The sequence below is a fragment of the Dendrobates tinctorius genome, unplaced genomic scaffold, assembly GCF_039654945.1.
Source record: "Dendrobates tinctorius isolate UK_male_01 unplaced genomic scaffold, ASM3965494v1 ptg000332l, whole genome shotgun sequence".
Lineage (NCBI taxonomy): Eukaryota > Metazoa > Chordata > Amphibia > Anura > Dendrobatidae > Dendrobates > Dendrobates tinctorius.
The window spans coordinates 4,327,858-4,349,610 of record NW_027361998.1 but is presented as its reverse complement, the minus strand read 5'-3'; the positions used below and the strand labels follow the sequence as shown (position 1 = coordinate 4,349,610).

The 21,753-nt window shown below is 46.9% G+C and overlaps 1 protein-coding gene across 1 annotated transcript in view; it reads right to left on the bottom strand.

Moving 5' to 3' along the window:
• SCARA5 (scavenger receptor class A member 5) overlaps positions 1-21,753 on the bottom strand; it is a 410,475-nt gene that overhangs the window by 116,805 nt on the left and 271,917 nt on the right. Inside the window, exon 5 of the mRNA XM_073561962.1 lies at positions 2,460-2,540. Coding sequence (XP_073418063.1) covers positions 2,460-2,540 — 81 coding nt within the window. The remainder of the gene's footprint in view (positions 1-2,459; positions 2,541-21,753) is intronic.

Sequence of the window (21,753 nt, the reverse complement as noted above, 5' to 3'; positions counted from 1 at the left end):
TAGGAGCAGTATTATAGTAGTTATATTCTTGTACATAGGGGCAGTATTATAGTAGTTATATTCTTGTACATAGGAGCAGTATTATAGTAGTTATATTCATGTACATAGGAGCAGTATTATAGTAGTTATATTCTTGCACATAGGGGCAGTATTATAGTAGTTATATTCTTGTACATAGGAGCAGCATTATAGTAGTTATATTCTTGTACATAGGGGGCAGTATTATAGTAGTTATATTCTTGCACATAGGGGGCAGTATTATAGTAGTTATATTCTTGTACATAGGGGCAGTATTATAGTAGTTACATTCTTGTACATAGGGGCAGTATTATAGTAGTTATATTCAAGTACATAGGGGCAGTATTATAGTAGTTATAGTCTTGTACATCGGGGCAAGTTTATAGTAGTTATATTCTTTGTGAGGCTGTGACCGGTGTCACAGGTAGGGGTCACTGCATGTTCTCCTCGGGATGCACATGGAGGCGTGTTGAGGCAGTGGGGGTGCATTGCGGTTGCAGGTGTAGCTGTGACTGCAATTGTGAGACAGTGACCGATGTCGCAGGTAGGGGTCACTATGGGTTCTTCCCAGGATGTGCACGGAGGCATAGCTGTGATTGCAATGCAGACTAAAAATGAGTGTTAGTCTTGGGCATGCTAGTGTCCAAGGCAGATTTAGGAAAAACTTGCTCTGGGGTTTTTGTATTTTGAAACAAACTGCAGTATGTCAGTGATGCAGTCTGCTTCATTCCAGGCCCTGGTTTTCTATGTGGTTGAAGGCCTTAGATTAAAGTTAAAATACCTGCAGGAAAGGGTTTGGGTGTGTCAGGTCCAGTGTCAAGTCAGTGTTAGTTTGTTGTTTGGAGGAGAATAGAGCATTCGGCTCTGCAGCGCTCCACCTATATGAGGCAAAACAGGCCAGCAGAGCCAAACAGCCAGGAGAGTTGAGACACCTGGCACCCACAGTTCCCACAGCGGTGCAGTCACCCACGGCAACTAGTCTCGGAGGTGGATGGTCTTGTACCCGAAGGAGGACTAACAAAAGACTGACTGGCACATCCAAACTAGTGTGAATAGGTGCATACCAGGAGCAGCTACCTCCATATACAATATATGAAAAAAAGGGTTGCACTTTATTGTGCTAAAGCATGTCAATGTGAAAATACGAATGAAATACGAATAGCAATATGGCTTTTCAATATTAGGAAAAAATGAATGAGACACTTTGCACAAAATTTGGCCAAATAATGTCGTCCATCAACCATCGTCAAGGTGGTCTCAAAACTGATGGGACCCTGACTTGTGTGAACACCTCCAGGGAGTAGTTTGGGGAGGGTCACTGATAATTTCCTTTCATTACTGTGGATTACTCGTGGGGTGAATGCCGCCGCAGATACAAGAATCAGGATGATTGATGTAAATCTCACATGTGGAAACAGTTTAGTATTTGCTGTAATTTTACACAAGGTTCAGATCATGCAGAGATTATGATGGACATGAAATGTTGGAATAAACAATGTGTCGGGTCCAAGCGTAGAATGAGCATCGAGACGAGATAATGATCTGCGGGAGGCCAAGTGATGAAAAGGCTGCAGACAAGGTGCGAACAGAACATCAGCGGTATCCATAAGGGTTAAAATAAACTTTGGGAACCTTTCTATTCCCCTCTACATGTGTTATTCTAGAGTATGGTAAGATATCGGTGATCTGAATGTATACTGATGTCTCCAGTGTTTCGTAAGACCAGGCAAAGGCCATCTTTTTCCTTCTTTGGTCCTATGTAGACCTCAATCTTTTTACCCAATGCCAATGTGAAATGGGTGATACCTCGGGAGGGTGGAGAGCCCTATGGTTAAGTGCCAAGTTCTTTCATATGCATAGACCGCATCTTTCAGCCACGGCTCCCCCCTTTTTATTGGACTTTGTTTAGGGTTTCCATACTTTTCTGGCCCCAAAGCTTCAGGCTGTACTCGTTTTCCATTGTTATTTTACGAAATCGACAGGGGTCTACACATGAGCGTGAATGCGGCCAAATTCATTGTAGTTTATAGGAAAAGCGAAGTACTTGGCCAATTCATCAGTTTTCAGAAACTACAAATGGACATCATCTTCCATTGTTTAGTCGGAATGAAGGTAGGAGACCTAAGGCATCAAATTATGGTGTTGACAACGTCCACAGAAGGTCTCATAGTCAACTACTTGGGTTAGAACATTATAGACAAGTGGACAAATATCCAGAAGATAAATTCAACACTTATTGGCAAGGCTTAGTCTAAGTCAGAGCAGAGTCAGACTAATGCCAAAGGTAAGAGATTGGTTTTCTATCACGTACTCTGGTTTTGGACTCTTCTAATGTCATATTGAAGACAGTTCAGTTCAACAAGAAGGTTCTTGTGGTTCCTCAATACACATAGATTGTTTAATATGTTGGGAATTCAGCAAAAAATTCCAGTTGTTGTTACCTCTTAACCCAGGAAGTCCGGAAACACCAGGTTCTCCTTCCATTCCTTCATGACCTTGGTCTCCCTTTTGACCTGGTGGACCTAGAAAAGAAAGAAGATTGTGGGCATAGATGCAGAATATTCATCAAAATGTCATGTTTCTTAGGTAACAGAAACAACAGGTGTTTTTCGTACGGATACGTTATCAATTTTTACAAAGATGTCCCCAATGGAACCAGTACTAAGATCTGGCAATTACAGTACACGGCACGTTGGCATAAGATTCAAGATAACACCTCTAATACCTAGCTGGAAACAGATCACCTGCTCCACCCTCTCTCTGCTCAGAGACCTCTGTTCATTACACAGAGCACGCTCCACGCTCTCCTCTAGAAGGTAATAGGTTATGTTCTTTCTTAAGTTGCCTATAGGATTCATTGATTTAATGTGGATGGATTAGGTCAATACAGGAGATGTTGGAAGAAAGGAAGATCGGGTACGCTGGATTTCAGCATCAGCAGCTTCGTCTCCACTTCTTCCTACTATGTGACATTACAATATTGTGAGGCCCCTGCATCTATCCACTTGTCTATAAAAGAATGGTACAAATACGTCAGATAATTCAATATTCAAAAGGCATTGTTCCATTTCCTCCCAAAGTCTAACAGATTGTAAGTGGTACATGTGTTTTCCTCTGTGGCAGCATACAACTTGTAAGAAACATTGTAGTTCTGTGGCAAAGAAGACTTGGACCCTCCATTTCAGTTATTTTTCTCTGTCCATGGCCCAACTTTGAGCAGTACCCATGTGCCGGCCAAGCCAGTATTACTTCTCCATCTTTTCCAGGTCTAGCCTACACATTGACTCAACCCTAAAGCTTCTCCTTTACTGTCTCAGGGTCCTCAGAAACCCACAGCTATACGTACCTGGTCTCCCAAATATTCCCTCTGCAATTGGGCTTTCCTTTCTGTCCTCTCCACTTTCTGTGGTTTGGATCTAAACTTTTCAATCAAGTTGCAAGCTTGCTACCTATGTCTCTTTCCTTCCACACACCAAATCTGAAGTTTATACTCCCAGCTACCCACTTCTCCTCTCTCCAACTCTTCATCTCTGACTTAACTGTAACCACACCCAGGAGTATAGTTCAGGAATGGAGGTGGTAGTGGCCCTCCAACCTCTTGGGCCCCTATGTGGCTGCATAGGTTGCACCAATGATATGTCTTCCCACCTGCCTATTCTCCCAAAACTTTCACAAAAAAAGTAATTACAATATTTGGGATTAGCATGAACCATAGGATCACCAAACTCTGCAACAAGGTGAAGAAATATCAGTATATCATGCAGCAGCATAGGAAAGAAATCATTAATTTAGTCGTACAACAGCCTAGATGCTTCCAGGTTAACTTTTCTCTTTCCATTTTTAGTTTTTAATGTTTCAGCACCCTCAAAAAGAAGAATGTATGCACAACCTACTGAAAGTTATAATGTTTGACACAGGGGTCTAACAGGCAGTGTCTCTCCTTGCTTGACGTATCAGTGTAAGGTGACTTATAGGTCATGCACTGCACACTTGGGAAATCCGATCTCTTGCCTTGCACTGAGGAGGAGCAAACACCTCAAAACATGTGTCTGCAATTACAGTATCTGTTTTGGCTTTTATACTAAGTCATGTGGAAAGGCTCGTTAAGGGGGCCAAATTGACTCTTTAGGATTGCTACTTGCAGTAGGTGGCACTAGAGTTCCTCTCTGAAGAGACAATTTTCAGAACGCTTGTCAGGAAGATTTTTGCACTATTTTTTGGTCTTATAACTGTCCTGCTGTCTTTTTTATGTTGAAACCTCCTCTTCCATCTATGATGTGTTTATCTGAACGTTCGCTCCAGTGTAACATAATCCCAGTTGCTCCCGGAGAGTGAAGGTGAGAAGATGTAAAGTGAAGGCACCCTGACATCCCGAGATACGAAATCTATATAAAAAAAAAGTCTTTATAAAAAAAACACTCTTTCTCTTGTGGTCTTTTTGACTGTTGGGAAATAAACAGTGCTCCCCGACTAATGACAGGCCCTGTCATAATGTGCGCACCAAAGTGATGTCTCTGGCAGAACATCCGTAACCACAGTGTGCAGCAATCTCAAGGGTTGGAAGAGTTTTGCTACGAACGCACAAGATGCAGCGGGACGTACGGGCGTACGGGCATGGTGGCGAAGGGAGTATTATGCAATGTCTACCATTCTAATCTCATGGGCTGAGAATTGAGTCAGGAAGAAATGGAGTTTGGGGTGGAATGTCTTCAAGTGATAAGATAGGGCGGGGACTTTATGCAGTTTTTGGGTTAAGGGCCTCCACCAACATTGATCCAACCGGACGTCTACTAGATCCGAAGCTGTCTGCCATGAACAAGAGTAACCCATCTTCCAATATCTGGAATTCTACCTCCTGGAGTCTCATCTCTTAGCCCGAGTAAAAGCAGTTGACTTTTATTTGGGAGGTCAACCTTTAGTGCAACGCAGAATAGGACGATTCTGCATGGCACTAAAGGTGGACCAGTGGTGTTCCCCTTGAACTAAACTAAGAGTTGTAATGGCTTTTCCCCTATCTGGGATGGCATAAAATAATCATCATCATGAACCATATCGAAAAATTGTCTCAATTCCCACATACAGAAAATGCAATATATAACCAGGTCAGGAGCGGGCATTTTTATAATTTTGCATTTTCATCCAAGAGCCATAACTTTTTTATTTTACCATTGACCGTTTTCATTTTTCTCCCTTTCGAGCTGTATTTTATCGATACCATTTTTGGGATCTATGGACGAAGATCATTTTTGATTCTGGCTTTTTTTCTTCACATCGTTATTTGTATGAGTTGATTAATTTTATAATTTGATAGATCACACTTTAATGCATGCGACGATACCAAATATGTTTATTTTTTATTTATTTTATACTGGGAAAAGGAAGTCAAATATTTTATTCACACGTGTTTTTTTTCCTAAAACATTTTGTATTACCCTTTAAGCAAATTTCTAAGTCCCCCTAGAAGACGATACATAGATTGTGCTACAGTATATACTGCAATACTTCTTGACATTCCCAACCTATTACTGGGCTTGATGGAAGTACCAAGATGGTGGTGACAGAGGCTTTCAGAAGACGCCACGCGTTCACGATTTAAACCCACTGATCACATTGTAATTCTTTCTTTCTCCTGCGGGGGCGCTGCAGATAAATTGAACACTTCCTGGCAATCAATTGAATTCATAGGAGCTTTGTGGTCAACATTATTGTCATTCTAAAAGTTAGAATTGTAAAAACTGGATAAACCCTTTCAGATCTTGTATTGTACCTCCAATGTGTCCAAAGGATCTATGTGACCTTTGGGTACCAGAATTGAGGAGCTTTTCTGCCCTTCCTTCTTCTCCTGACAGTTGACTCCACAGATCTAATCGTATATATTTCAGTAAACAGCAATGAAATTTGACCTGATCAGCAGATAGAATATGTTTCGGAGGTGGACACCATCCAACACGCGTCTTCGCCCTAAGAGCCTTCAGCATTTGGACGCGAACAGCAGAAACTAAGGAACAATCCAAGAAAAGCTAAAAAAACGATTGAGAAGTAAGGAAAAAAAAATAAAACATCGCTCAGAGCCAGAACTTTCATATAAAGTCTGATCCGCCACAAATCTCGGCTTTATCATCTTCGTATAAATACAATAAAATCAGTTCACAAACCGGTTACCAAAACATATGGAAGATGTCTTGGCCCAGCGCAGGACGAAGGAGATGATGGCGGATCAGCAGTCAAGGAGGGAGGTTATATAGATTTATGTAGTGTAAAAGGTTTTTCCAAAAATTCATAAACGACATTTCCCATAAGTGGGAATGTTGGTGCCTCGATCAACCATCACCGGATGTATGGAAGTCTCCATAACCGCACATAGATGCCCGGCTTCCATACCGATGGTGGAGATTTGTGAAGTTCTCCACTGAAGAACGTCTCATCGAGACTTGTGCTCTTCTGCTCCGTCCTAAGACCATTTAGACCAGTCTATAATCGCGCAGCTCTACGAAGGCTGACTACCTGGTTGTCTAGGCAGGCCGGCAACCACTTTGAGAACAAGCAAAACGTATGTTTGTAGGGTGAGATTATTTTAAGCAGGCTTAAAAATCATCATTCTCGGCAGCACAGCAGCCGGTGTACACAATATGTGCTGTCGAAGAAAATGATGTTCTTTCCACACAGAACAATTGTATTAACAATTCCTGTATAAAAACGAGCATTAGCTGACACTCATAGTAATGGCTGGCCTGTCCAAATGGGCCTTTCGGTTACTGGTCCAGGAATGGAGAGTTGGTCCGCCGGGCTCTAACGGACGTGGGCCAGTGATTCCCACTATATTGGTTTAGCCTCAGGTTGATTTTTAGTGGCGGTTACAGATAGTCTCTCCTGATTGGCTGTGCTATATCATGTGAGGCGATAGCTGCAAGGCATTATGGGGCAGCCCTCTGTCATGCCTGTCTGCTGCATGACCCCTGGAGCAGTGTGCACGCGCACCTCACTGTTATGCCTGTCATGTCTGTTATGCTGCATGACCCCTGGAGCAGTGTGCACGCGAACCTCACCATGGCTGCATGCTGTTGCTGTGCGCATGTGGGCCTCACCTTATGGTCACGCGCCATTGCTGGTACACACGCGCATCTCCAGTGCTGGATCCTCCGGCTGGACGCCTGTGCTCGGCGCCCGTGTGCGCACTCATCTCCATGCTCCCTGCAACGGTTCCTCTCTATGGTCCTGGAGGACAAGACTCAGCGTTCCTCTCTATGGTCCTGGAAAAGCAGACTCCGCGTTCCTCTCTATGGTCCTGGAGGACCCGACCTGGAGATCCTCTCTATGGTCCTGGAGGACCTAATCCTGCAATCCTCTCTGTGGTCCTGGAGGACAAAATCCAGCAATCTTCTCTATGGTCCTGGAGGACCTGACCCAGTGACTCTCTCTATGGTCCTGGAGGACCTAATCCGGTAATCCTCTCTATGGTCCTGGAGGACCTGACCCAGGAAGTTCTCAATGGTCCAGGATGATCTGACCTGGAAGTCCAGTTGCTCATGCTCTATATCAGGCCGCCTCTTCCTATGGGAGGGGCCTGATTATCGTGTTGTGTACCTTGCTAGGGTTGCATTCAGTACCCCTGCACCCTGCCCTGTTGTGTTTCTCTGCACACGCTCTGTGCTTGTACTCTATTTATTATCCTGTGCCATGTCTTGTGTTGTCTTTAATGCCATGATTTGCCTTAGCTACTGTATTCTTGGCCTTGTAGTTCTCTCTATATTCTGTGTCCATTCTATACTCTGTCTGTACCCGGCTCTGGGCTCTAGCATACGTTCCGCTTCTTTCTCTTGTACCCTGCTCTGTGCTTTAGCCTATGTTCCGCTCTCTAGCTTTTGTACCTTGTCTGTGCTCCTAGCATACTTCCTGCCTAATACCGTTTTTGTGCGCACTTGCACATTCTCCTTTCGTACCAGGCTTCGCCGTGCCGTCTTGCACGCGTCTTAGTTCTGTACCTTTGCCTATCCCTGCCTTGTGGCTTGCAGGCCCCTAGCAGGTGCCTGGTCTACCCGTGCCCGCCTGTCTGTGCCTCAGCCGAGCCGCCTCAGTCGTGCCCACCTGCCTGTGCCTCAGCCGTGCTCACCGGCCAGTGCCCTAGTGGTGTCCGCCTGTCTGTGCCTCAGCCGTGCCGCCTTAGTCGTGCCCGCCTACCTGTGCCTCAGCCGGTACCGCCTGCCAGTGCCTCAGTCGTGTCTTCCGTGCTCCCTTGCACACACGCTGTTCTCGCACTGTGCGTTTCGTGCTTCTTTAGCAGGGCTGTGGAGTCGGAGTCGTGGAGTCGGAGTCGGAGTCGGTGCTCATTTTGGTGGAGTCGGAGTTGGAGTCGGTATAAAATGGACCGACTCCGACTCCTAAAATATATAATAAATTGGGTACAGTAATTCAATGCAGGATGTGCTGAATATTTTTTTATAGGAGTTTGGGAAAGTTATGAAATGTCCTATAAATGACTGTTCTATTCCTGATCTAAGGCTACATTCATACACAGCGTTTTTCCTGTGTTTTTTGAGGATACGTTTTTCAGCTGCAAAAGCTGATCATCTTTTTAAAAAACTGCATCACCTGAAAGGTTTTTGAGCTCATAGATAATGTTTTCAATAGCAAAAGCAGATTAGAAATCTGCTCTATCTATATATCCATTTATCCATATCTGTCTATCCATATCGTATCTGTACCAAAAAGAATGAAAACCGGGTAGTACACCAATATATATTCTGTTCTATCTAAATATCTTGATTATTGGATCATAAAAATGATTAAATGTCTGAGGTTCACATTGTACTACAATAAATTTTTCACTTAAATATAAGCAATATGTGTCGGAGTCGTGGAGTCGGAGTCGGAGTTGGAGTCGGAGTCGGTGTAAGGGAAATTGAGGAGTCGGAGTCGGAGTCGCAGGTTTGGCTTACCGACTCCACAGCCCTGTTCTTTAGCACATGTCTATTGCCATCTTTGTTCTGTCCTGAACCTTGTCTTTCTGTCTTGTCCTGAGTACTTTGTTCTTAGTCTGTACCCGGCTCTGGGCTCTAGCATACGCTTCGCTTCTCTGTTACTGCCTACATTATGCTCTCTGTCTTGAGCCCTGACCCTGGCGTGCCCTTCTAGCACGCACAGGACCATGCCTAGTACCTTGCACCCTGGCGTGCCCTCTAGCCCGCCCAGGACCTTGCTTTTAACCTTGAACCTTGGTGTGTCCCCTAAACACGCACCATGCCTAGTACCTTGAACCCTGGTGTTTCCCTAAACACGAACTATGTCTTGAACCTCGGACCCAGCGGCACGTTATCACCTCTGTGTCTTCGTGAATATGTCTATTACCTGATGATACCCTGTGACCACACTTTGCACATCCTAGAACCCTGTCTTGTACCTGGCCTGCCCTGCACGCACCCTTGTCATGTACCTGGCGTACCCTCCGCACGCACCCATCTCAGTCGTATCTTTTGTGAGTTGGCCATCTGGTCTCAGCAGTCATGGTGGCTCACTCCCTTGGGCTTGCCCCTGACACTCCCTGTATAGGGGGTGGTCTTCACTAGGCCAGCTCGCCCTAGGTGGATGGGTGCCACGATCCAGAGGGTCCACTCCAAGAGTTACATCTCGTCTCACCACGAGACGTCACAAACCCTAACACCCGCCCAAAGTGATGTGACCAATGTAGACTTTTGCAATGTATAAATTAGCAACAATCTTCTCAGGTGATTTGTGTGAAGTGAATTGTAAATTGTTTCATATGTGATGTTGTAGGGTTCGAGCAGGTTCGCAGGATGCAGTGACGAGACACGAGACAGAGTGTGGTTTGTGGAATAAACTTTTATAAACTGTAGCCGCTGGGGCTATTTTGAGCAAACAAAAGGTGTTAACAACAACCAGTGCACGCAGGGACTCAACAATCCTAACAACACTCTCTTATTGTAAATGCGACTAACCCGGTTTGCCCGGGTGCTATAGGCCACGTATGACCAAACTGGGGGTCCTTATCTTATCCTTATAGTAAACTTATCCTTCCAGGGGTCTGTCAGGATCACAGGCGTGGCCGCGTAGAGGTCGCTGATGCGGCTGCCTTGACGCCTCTATATATCGGGATGAAACTGGGCTCGACAGGCCCTTGAAGAAGCGATGCCGGTGGGGAGCAACAGGCCCTGGAGAAACGATGCTGGTGGGGCACAACGGGCCCTGAAGAAACAATGCTGGTGGGGCGCAACAGGCCCTGAAGAAACGATGACAGTGGGGCGCAACAGGCCCTGAAGAAACGATGACAGTGGGGCGCAACAGGTCCTGAAGAAACGATGACAGTGGAGCGCAACGGGCCCTGAAGAAACGATGACGGTGGGGCGCAACGGGCCCTGAAGAAACGATGACGGTGGGGCGCAACGGGCCCTGAAGAAACGATGACGCAGTTCCCAACTGACCAGTAACTGTCCTCTGAGAAAAGTTCCTCTACAGCCGGGAAATGGGTCTCTAATGTCGCCTAGGACGAGGTTGTGTCCCCTGTGGCCGGTGATGACAGGGTCGCCGCGGTTTGAGAAGGCCGGGGGGCAGTGTCCAGGCCTCTGTGGCTGTTTTTCGTGTCGTCACAGCCGCGTCCTGAGGTGAGGGATCTGTCTCACCAAGGCGGGGGGGCGTCGGGCGTGGCTTTCGGCGAACGGAGGCGGGAAGCGGCCTCCGGTAAAAGTCTCTCCCTTTTCCCTTGTCGGTGAGTGCCCAGTATCCTCCTCACAGGCTCCTGTCGGTGTCCCTTCAAGTCACCCGGCTTCCTGCCTCCTGTCTCACTCTCTCAACTGCCACTTCAGAACACCCCCTGCTCCTTTTATCCTTGCCCCGCCCCCTGTTTCCCTGACAACTTCAGTCAAGTCTCTCCCTTTACTGTCCTCCCAGTATCGTTCCCTCAGGAACCCTGATGGCGGTCCCCTGGGTACCTGCCCGGTCACTGCATGGGAGTCCTCCTCCCCACACTGATGTATTCGGCAAATTCTTAAAAATTGTGCTTTTGTATGTCCGCCCTGTACGGCTCTGCTATCTGCGCCCTGTATGGCTCTGTTATCTGGGCCCTGTATGGCTCTGTTATCTGCATCCTGTACGGCTCTGTTATCTGCTCCCTGTATGGCTCTGCTATCTGCGCTCTGTACGGCTCTGTTATCTGCGCTCTGTACGGCTCTGCTATCTTCGCTCTGTACGGCTCTGTTATCTGCGCCCTGTATGGCTCTGCTATCTGCGCTCTGTACGGCTCTGCTATCTGCTCCCTGTACGGCTCTGTTATCTGCGCTCTGTACGGCTCTGTTATCTGCGCTCTGTACGGCTCTGCTATCTGCTCCCTGTACGGCTCTGTTATCTGCTCTCTGTACGGCTCTGCTATCTGCGCTCAGTACGGCTCTGTTATCTGCTCCCTGTATGACTCTGTTATCTCTGCTCTGTACGGCTCTGTTATCTGCTCCCTGTACGGTTCTGTTATCTGCTCCCTGTACGGCTCTATTATCTGCTCCCTGTACGGCTCTGTTATCTGCTCCCTGTACGGCTTTGTTACCTGCTCCCTGTACGGCTCTGTTATCTGCGCTCTGTACGGCTCTGTTATCTGCGCTCTGTACGGCTCTGTTATCTGAGCTCTGTACGGCTCTGTTATCTGCGCTCTGTACGGCTCTGTTATCTGCGCTCTGTACGGCTCTGTTATCTGAGCTCTGTACGGCTCTGTTATCTGCTCCCTGTACGGCTGTTATCTGTGCTCTGTATGGCTCTGTTATCTGCGCCCTGTATGGCTCTGCTATCTGCGCTCTGTACGGCTCTGCTATCTGCGCTCTGTACGGCTCTGTTATCTGCTCTCTGTACGGCTCTGCTATCTGCGCTCTGTACGGCGCTGCTATCTGCACTCTGTGCGGCTCTGCTATCTGCGCTCTGTACGGCTCTGTTATCTGCTCCCTGTACGGCTCTGTTATCTGCGCTCTGTACGGCTCTGTTATCTGCGCCCTGTACGGCTCTGTTATCTGCTCCCTGTATGGCTCTGTTATCTGCGCTCTGTACGGCTCTGCTATCTGCTTCCTGTACGGCTCTGTTATCTGCTCTCTGTACGGCTCTGCTATCTGCGCTCTGTACGGCTCTGTTATCTGCGCTCTGTACGGCTCTGTTATCTGCGCCCTGTACGGCTCTGTTATCTGCTCCCTGTATGGCTCTGTTATCTGCGCTCTGTACGGCTCTGCTATCTGCTTCCTGTACGGCTCTGTTATCTGCTCTCTGTACGGCTCTGCTATCTGCGCTCTGTACGGCTCTGTTATCTGCTCCCTGTACGGCTCTGCTATCTGCTCCCTGTACGGCTCTGTTATCTGCTCCCTGTACGGCTCTTTTATCTATACCCTGTACGGCTCTGTTATCTATACCCTGTACGGCTCTGTTATCTGCTCCCTGTATGGCTCTGTTATCTGCTCCCTGTACGGCTCTTTTATCTATACCCTGTACGGCTCTGTTATCTATACCCTGTATGGCTCTGTTATCTGCTCCCTGTACGGCTCTGTTATCTGCTCCCTGTACGGCTCTGTTATCTGCTCCCTGTACGGCTCTGTTATCTTTGCTCTGTACGGCTCTGTTATCTGCTCCCTGTAGGGCTCTGTTATCTGCTCTCTGTACGGCTCTGCTATCTGCGCTCTGTACGGCTCTGTTATCTGCGCTCTGTACGGCTCTGTTATCTGCGCCCTGTACGGCTCTGTTATCTGCTCCCTGTATGGCTCTGTTATCTGCGCTCTGTACGGCTCTGCTATCTGCTTCCTGTACGGCTCTGTTATCTGCTCTCTGTACGGCTCTGCTATCTGCGCTCTGTACGGCTCTGTTATCTGCTCCCTGTACGGCTCTGCTATCTGCTCCCTGTACGGCTCTGTTATCTGCTCCCTGTACGGCTCTTTTATCTATACCCTGTACGGCTCTGTTATCTATACCCTGTACGGCTCTGTTATCTGCTCCCTGTATGGCTCTGTTATCTGCTCCCTGTACGGCTCTTTTATCTATACCCTGTACGGCTCTGTTATCTATACCCTGTATGGCTCTGTTATCTGCTCCCTGTACGGCTCTGTTATCTGCTCCCTGTACGGCTCTGTTATCTGCTCCCTGTACGGCTCTGTTATCTTTGCTCTGTACGGCTCTGTTATCTGCTCCCTGTAGGGCTCTGTTATCTGTGCTCTGTACGGCTCTGCTATCTGCGCTCTGTACGGCTCTGTTATCTGCTCCCTGTACGGCTCTGTTATCTGCGCTCTGTACTGCTCTGTTATCTGCTCCCTGTACGGCTCTGTTATCCGCTCCCTGTACGGCTATGTTATCCGCTCCCTGTACGGCTCTGTTATCTGCGCTCTGTACGGCTCTGTTATCTGCTCCCTGTACGGCTCTGTTATCTACGCTCTGTAATCTACGCTCTGTACTGCTCTGTTATCTGCTCCCTGTACGGCTCTGCTATCTGCTCCCTGTACGGCTCTGTTATCTGCTCCCTGTACGGCTCTTTTATCTATACCCTGTACAGCTCTGTTATCTATACCCTATACGGCTCTGTTATCTGCTCCCTGTACGGCTCTGTTATCTGCTCCCTGTACGGCTCTGTTATCTTTGCTCTGTACGGCTCTGTTATCTGCTCCCTGTAGGGCTCTGTTATCTGCGCTCTGTACGGCTCTGCTATCTGTGCTCTGTACGGCTCTGTTATCTGCGCTCTGTACGGCTCTGTTATCTGCTCCCTGTACGGCTCTGTTATCTGCGCTCTGTACTGCTCTGTTATCTGCTCCCTGTACGGCTCTGCTATCTGCGCTCTGTACAGCTCTGTTATCCACTCCCTGTACGGCTCTGTTATTTGCTCCCTGTACGGCTCTGTTATCCGCTCCCTGTACGACTCTGTTATCTGCTCCCTGTACGGCTCTGTTATCTGCTCCCTGTACGGCTGTTATCTGCGCTCTGTACGGCTCTGTTATCTTTGCTCTGTACGGCTCTGTTATCTTTGCTCTGTACGGCTCTGTTATCTGCTCCCTGTAAGGCTCTGTTATCTGCGCTCTGTACGGCTCTGTTATCTATGCCCTGTACGGCTCTGTTATCTGCGCTCTGTACTGCTCTGTTATCTGCGCCCTGTACGGCTCTGTTATCTGCGCCCTGTACGGCTCTGTTATCTGCGCCCTGTTCGGCTCTGTTATCTATGCCCTGTATGGCTCTGCTATCTGTGCTCTGTACGGCTCTGTTATCTTCTCCCTGTACAGCTCTGTTATCTGCTCCCTGTACGGCTCTGCTATCTACGCCTTGTACGGCTCTGTTATCTGCGCTCTGTACGGCTCTGTTATTTGCTCCCTGTACGGCTCTGTTATCTGCGCTCTGTACGGCTCTGTTATCTGCACCCTGTACGGCTCTGTTATCTGCGCCCTGTACAGCTCTGTTATCTGCGCCCTGTTCGGCTCTGTTATCTATGCCCTGTACGGCTCTGCTATCTGTGCTCTGTACGGCTCTGTTATCTGCTCCCTGTACAGCTCTGTTATCTGCTCCCTGTACGGCTCTGCTATCTGCGCCTTGTACGGCTCTGTTATCTGCGCTCTGTAGGGCTCTGTTATCTGCTTCCTGTACAGCTCTGTTATCTGCTCCCTTTACGGCTCTGCTATCTGCGCCTTGTACGGCTCTGTTATCTGCGCTCTGTAGGGCTCTATTATCTGCTCCCTGTACGACTCTGCTATCTGCGTCTTGCACGGCTCTGTTATTTGAGCTCTGTACGGCTCTGTTATCTGCGCCCTGTACGGCTCTGTTATCTGTGCTCTGTACGGCGCTGCTATCTGCATTCTGTGCGGCTCTGCTATCTGCGCCCTGTACGGCTCTGTTATCTGTGCTCTGTATGGCTCTGTTATCTGCTCCCTGTACGGTTCTGTTATCTGCGCTCTGTACGGCTCTGTTATCTGCGCTCTGTACGGCTCTGTTATCTGCGCCCTGTACGGCTCTGTTATCTGCTCCCTGTACGGCTGTTATCTGTGCTCTGTACGGCTCTGTTATCTGCTCCCTGTACGGTTCTGTTATCTGCGCTCTGTACGGCTCTGTTATCTGTGCTCTGTATGGCTCTGTTATCTGCTCCCTGTACGGTTCTGTTATCTGCGCTCTGTACGGCTCTGTTATCTGCGCTCTGTACGACTCTGTTATCTGCGCTCTGTACGGCTCTGTTATCTGCGCTCTGTACGGCTCTGTTATCTGCGCTCTGTACGGCTCTGTTATCTGCGCTCTGTACGGCTCTGTTATCTGCGCTCTGTACGGCTCTGTTATCTGCTCCCTGTACGGCTCTGTTATCTGCGCCCTGTACGGCTCTGTTATCTGCTCCCTGTACGGCTGTTATCTGTGCTCTGTACGGCTCTGTTATCTGCGCTCTGTACGGCTCTGTTATCTGCGCTCTGTACGGGTCTGTTATCTGCGCTCTGTACGGCTCTGTTATCTGCGCTCTGTACGGCTCTGTTATCTGCACTCTGTACGGCTCTGTTATCTGCTCCCTGTACGGCTCTGTTATCTGCTCCCTGTACGGCTCTGTTATCTGTGCTCTGTACGGCTCTGATATCTGAGCTCTGTACAGCTCTGTTATCTGCGCCTTGTACGGCTCTGTTATCTGTGCTCTGTGCGGCTCTGTTATCTGTGCTCTGTAGGCTCTGTTATCCGCGCCTTGTACGGCTCTGTTATCTGCGCCTTGTACGGCTCTGTTATCTGCGCTCTGTACGGCTCTGTTATCTGCACTCTGTACGGCTCTGATATCTGAGCTCTGTATGGCTCTGTTATCTGCGTTCTGTACGGCTCTGTTATCTGCTCCCTGTACGGCTCTGTTATCTGCTCCCTGTACGGCTCTGCTATCTGCTCCCTGTACGGCTCTGTTATCTGCGCCTTGTACGGCTCTGTTATCTGCACCCTGTACGGCTCTGCTATCTGCTCCCTGTACGGCTCTGTTATCTGCGCCTTGTACGGCTCTGTTATTTGCGCCCTGTACGGCTCTGTTATGTGCACTCTGTACGGCTCTGATATCTGAGCTCTGTATGGCTCTGTTATCTGCGCCCTGTACGGCTCTGTTATCTGCGTTCTGTACGGCTCTGTTATCTGCTCCCTGTACGGCTCTGTTATCTGCACCCTGTACGGCTCTGCTATCTGCTCCCTGTACGGCTCTGTTATCTGCGCTCTGTACGGCTCTGTTATCTGTGCTCTGTACGGCTCTGTTATCTGCTCCCTGTACGGCTCTGTTATCTGCTCCCTGTACGGCTCTGTTATCTGCTCCCTGTACGGCTCTGTTATCTGCTCCCTGTACGGCTCTGTTATCTGCACCCTGTACGGCTCTGCTATCTGCGCCCTGTACGGCTCTGTTATCTGCGCTCTGTACGGCTCTGTTATCTGTGCTCTGTACGGCTCTGTTATCTGCGCTCTGTACGGCTCTGTTATCTGCGCCCTGTAGGGCTCTGTTATCTGCGCCCTGTACGGCTCTGTTATCTGCGCCCTGTATGGCTCTGTTATCTGTGCTCTGTACGGCTCTGTTATCTGCGCCCTGTACGCTATCTCTGCCCCCTTTAGCTCTGTCGCATGGAGCTGCTGCCTCATTACATGAGCGCTGGTAATGACTCCGTCCGGCCAAGATCTGCTTTAAGCATTTGGCCGTCGTCCTCGTGTTATGAATATTCAACATGAAATTGGGAAAACTCAGCCATGGAAAAAGAAAATCTCCTGAAGGAAGACACAAGGAGGAGCGCGGCGCAGGGTTCTAACTCGGTGGGAGAACTTTTTATTATGGTGGAAATTATGTAGAGGTTCTTCACCTAATCCGAAGCCCAGCAGCCAATAATTAATCTGATGACTTCTCGTTCTCTGGTTTCTCAGCCTATGGGCTCCACTGCGAATTCTGCAGAGTCCTGGAAACAGTGAACATGTAGGTGCTGGACTCTACTGGCTGCTCCCGCCCTCACAGAAGACTATTGTATGGTGGCAGCGTTACATGAATATCACCAGCAGGAGGCGCCACCAGGTGCAACATGTAACGGTAACGGGCCATCATGTGCTATTTAGCTACTTATAAAGTACAGGATAGAGTGGAAGGAGAGGACAGAAGGAAGAGAGGAAGAAAAGAAGGGATGGAGGAAGGAAGAGAATACAGAAATAAAACAAAAAGAAGGAAACAAAGAAATATAAGTGGGAGACATAATTGGACATAATTTCACACAAACCCCCCAAAAAAGAATGGACAAAATTGTTGGCACCTTTCAAAAAATTGTGGGTAAACAACTTGAAAAAAACACCTGAAATCAGATAAAAAAAGGAGTTGACTCATTCTTTGCATTGTGTGTCTGTGTGTGCCACAGTAAGCATGGAGAACAGAAAGAGGAGAGGAGAACTGTCTGAGGACACGAGAACCAAAATTATTGAAAAATATCAACAATCTCAAGTTTACAAGTCCATCTCCAGAGATCTTCAAGTTCCTTTGTCCTTGGTGCACAACATAATAAAGAAGTTTACAACCCATGGCACTGTAGCTAATCTCCCTGTTCGTAGATGGCAGAGAAACATTGATGAAAGGTTTAACACAGGATAGTCTGGATGGCGGATAAGCAGCCACAATCAAGCTCCAAAGAAATTCAAGCTGTCCTGCAGGCTCTGTGAGCATCAGTGTCAGCACGAACTATCCATCCACATGTGAATGAGATGTTGCTATGACAGGAGATCCAGGAGGAACCCATTGCTGACATAGAGACATGAAAAAGCTAGACTGCAGTTGGCCAAAATGTGCATGAGAAAACCAACATCATTCTGGGAAAGTGTCTTGTGGACAGATGAGACCAGGTAGAGCTTTTTGGTAAAGCACATCATTCTACTGTTTACCGAAAACAGAATGAGGCATACAAAGAAAAGAACACAGTACCTACAGTCAAATATGGTGGAGGTTCAAAGATGTCTTTTGGGGTTCTTTTGCTACGTTTGGTACTGGGTGCCTTGACTGTGTGCAAGGCATCATGAAATCTGAAGATTACCAAAGGATTTTGGGTGGCAATGTAGTGTCCAGTGTCGGAAAGCTGGGTTTGTGTCCTAGGTCATGGGTCTTCCAGCAGGATGATGACCCCAAACATATTTCATGAAGCCCCCAGAAATTGATGGAAGCAAAGTGCTGGAGAGTTCTGAAGTGTCAGCAATGAGTTCGGATCTAAATCCCATTGATCACCTGTGGAGAGAGCTTAAAATTTATGTTGGGAGAAGGCACCTTCAAATTTGAGAGACCGGGAGCAGTTTACAAAAGGAAAATGGTCCAAAATTCCAGGTGAGAGGAGTAAGAAGCTTGTAGATGGTTATAGGAAGTGATTGATTGCAGTTATTTATTCCAAAGGGCGTGCAACCAAATATTAAGTTGAGGGTGCCAACAATTTTGTCAGGCACATTTTTGAAGTTTTGTGTGAAACTATGTCCACTTTGACTTTTTTTCTCAATTTTTGTCATGTTGTTTCAATACACACAAAGGAAATAAACGTGTATAACAAAACATGGGGAATTGTGATAATGTGGGAGAAATACTTAATTTTCTTTGCTGGGAACAATTTCAAGGGTGCCATGACTATTGATAGATAGACTGGCATTGGTCGGAGCTGATTTCCATATATCTGGAGAATGATCTCTCGGTGGCTGTGGATTCTGGAGGTGACACATAACCGGCCCCATGTGCAACATCTGTCCGCCAGCTTGTGCTCGCTCTAGTCTGTCCTGTGCTATCAGCAGCCCCTACATCTCCTTATCTCATACAACATGTTACCTCGGGTGACCTGGTTCAATCTCCTGATTTGATCATTTTCCAGCAGCCACACTCCACAGGACGGCCTGTAGAGATGCTGTCACTGGGTTATCACAACAGAGAGGAGTCAGAAGACTGCAGTGTCTGATTAGCTCCTACTCCTGCACCAAGAAGCACTTCTTCGTTTTAATGGTGTTTATTTCTTTTGGTAGAACAGGGGTTAATCGGCCATTTCGGAAACTCTGAGCTCTCAGCTGAGCTCAGATAGACACTCCCTTCCCATTTATTATCTGGGTCTTGATTTAAATCTGTGTCAGAGCTAGCATTTGCTGCTTGGCTTAGGAGGAGAGGTGTTCATATGAGGAGTTTTGGAGGCGTTATCTGTGACTGTTACGTGGTTTGTAAGTGTGGTAATTCCCTTCCATCCTCTACTTTGTTTTCTTCCCATCCTCCACTCCTTTTTGTATTTCTCTGTTATATGTGAGTGAATATTTGTATGCTTGCTATTTTCAGTTACCCTCATTTGTGTAGCCTTGTTTGTTGCGTTGGTGTACTGTGGTGCACAGTAACGTCCGTCTACCCTGGGTGGGGGAAGAGAACAATCGGACAGCTAACTCAGGAGATAAGGCAAGGGTGGCGGCCCTGGCATCTTCACCTTCAGAAGTATCCCTAGGAATAGGGCAAATTAGAGCGCCCCCTAGTGGTAGGGACAGGGAAGGAGCGCCTTTTTGCACCGGTAGCTTTGGTATCATACTTTACAGCCCTCTAGAATAACTGCTATATTGGGGTCCCCACCTGAAGTTTATATAGTTTGAGGGTAGTTGCAAAAAAAAACTTCAGAACTTTGTAAAAAAAAAACAAAACATGTTTGTTCCTCCGTTTTCTGAGACCAGTAACTCTTTATTTTCCCATCATCATAGCCATATGAGACCTTTTTGTGTAGTTATCGGGATCACTTTGGGGAAACATACAATGTTTCGATCACCTTTTATTCCTCTTTTTTCGATGCATGTGTAGCGAGCGAAATCATCAATTCTGGCATTTTGAGATTTTATTTGTTTCATGGCTTTTATTATACAGGTTCAATAATTTTACGTTTTCATAGATTGAACTTTTACCACATTAATTTAATTTATTTTTTTAACTTTTTTTTACATAAGAAAAAGCGGGTAATTCATATTTTTAATATGTTATATATTTATATATTTTTTAAAAAACTTTTTTTTCACTTTTCATTGATTTTTTTTTCTCCCCCGAAAAATGGAGATTGTGTGATGCAGGTCAGTGCTGCAGTAGTGCAAAATATGGCGAAACTGATATTTCCTTATGAAGCCCGGTCACAGGCTCGGCTTCATAGGAGTACAAAGATGGCTGCCACTTCTTTAAGACTTGGCTTCCAGCGACTACCCATCAACGCCTTCCTCCTGCAATGTGGGTGCCGATGGGACTCAGTCCACATGCACCCTGGCAATGAAGCCAATGAAGGACAAATGTCATTACATGCTGGTCCTGCTCCATGGCCCGCAGTTGACAAGTGCCATTATGTCAAAAATATGACCAAGTGAAAGGACTCCTCCAGTTTTAACCTGTATTAATAGACCTGGGTCAATGTCAACTGGGGGGGCCACCAGTATTGAGCCTGAGGGCCACCCCCACTTTATGAAATTCTAAAAAAAAGTCTGATGGGGGTCAACATGTTATCTGCTGTCCGCTCGTAAAGTGGATCCAGAAGACATGGATCCAACTACAGCTAAACATTCCCATCTGGAACCTGACACGGCGCTGATAAGATCTGAGCACACCATGGCGTACATGTTTGAGGGCCCAGGGCTATAAACATTGGACATGTTTCACTGGACCTGACAAAAAGCCGCAAAAAAAATAAAATAAAAGCAGCAACTACAAGTCAGAAGACTGGCGTTCTACCAAATCAATCTAGACTTGAGTTGCCATTTCGTGTCTTTTAGACGTTCTGAAGCAGTCGAGATGGAGAAATTGATTTGATTTATATCTTGGAAAACGTCTTTTACTGCCCCAAAGGCAACTCGCTCTATGATGTTCTCATATGTGGGCTGGAAAGTTTTGTAGAAAAAAATCCCTGAGCTGGTGGTTGGGGCAACAGTATTGGCTGCTAGGACCTCTTTCTATCTGGTTCAGGTAAATTCCAGAGATCAACAACGCATCTGTAATGTATATTCAGTGCTTTACATTTTTCTCTCCCTTTCTCTACGGCTAAGATCAGAGCTGTGTCCTCTCAAGATCCAGATTCACCCTCAGATGGCTGCTGCATTCCCTGCCTCGACTTTTATAAATGCTATAATAGCCCCTTCTGATTAGCTGAGCCATAACATGTAATGTAATAGCTGTAAGGCATAATAGAGAAACTATCTGTAAGACATAATGGTCAAGTAAGCCTCCTCTGGCTGAAGCAATATTCATCAAGCTGTAAAATGGTAGCTGTCATTTTGTGAGATACCTGTGAATTATTTAACAACAGGTTTGGTGAATTCCTTTAAATTTGACACAAATTAAATTTGCATCAAATCAATTTGCTTATCTCTAGCAAATACCAAGTGACTCAACTGGATTCCTGATTAAATATATCTCCACCTCGTATGGGGCATGTCGGTCGTAGGACATCGGAGGCATACGAAGTAACAATATAGGGCCATTTACAGCAGATACATTATGAGGCCTTAGAAACAGAATTGTTTGCTACATTGATGTAGATTGAGATCGCTGTAATTTTCTGCTGCGAGAGGGGAAAAGAGAACTTCCCCAGTCCATGTTCAAGAAAAATAATCCATGGCCTCCATATCCTGGGCTGATTTCATCTTCTCTCACTCTTACAATATCCATGTATGCCACCATGAAGATGGCTCTCCTCATTAGGCCAGGGTCAGACTTGCGAGAAACTCGCACGAGTCTCGCACCTCAATGCCCGGCACTGCCGCCGGCACTCGGGACCGGAGTGTGCGGCTGCA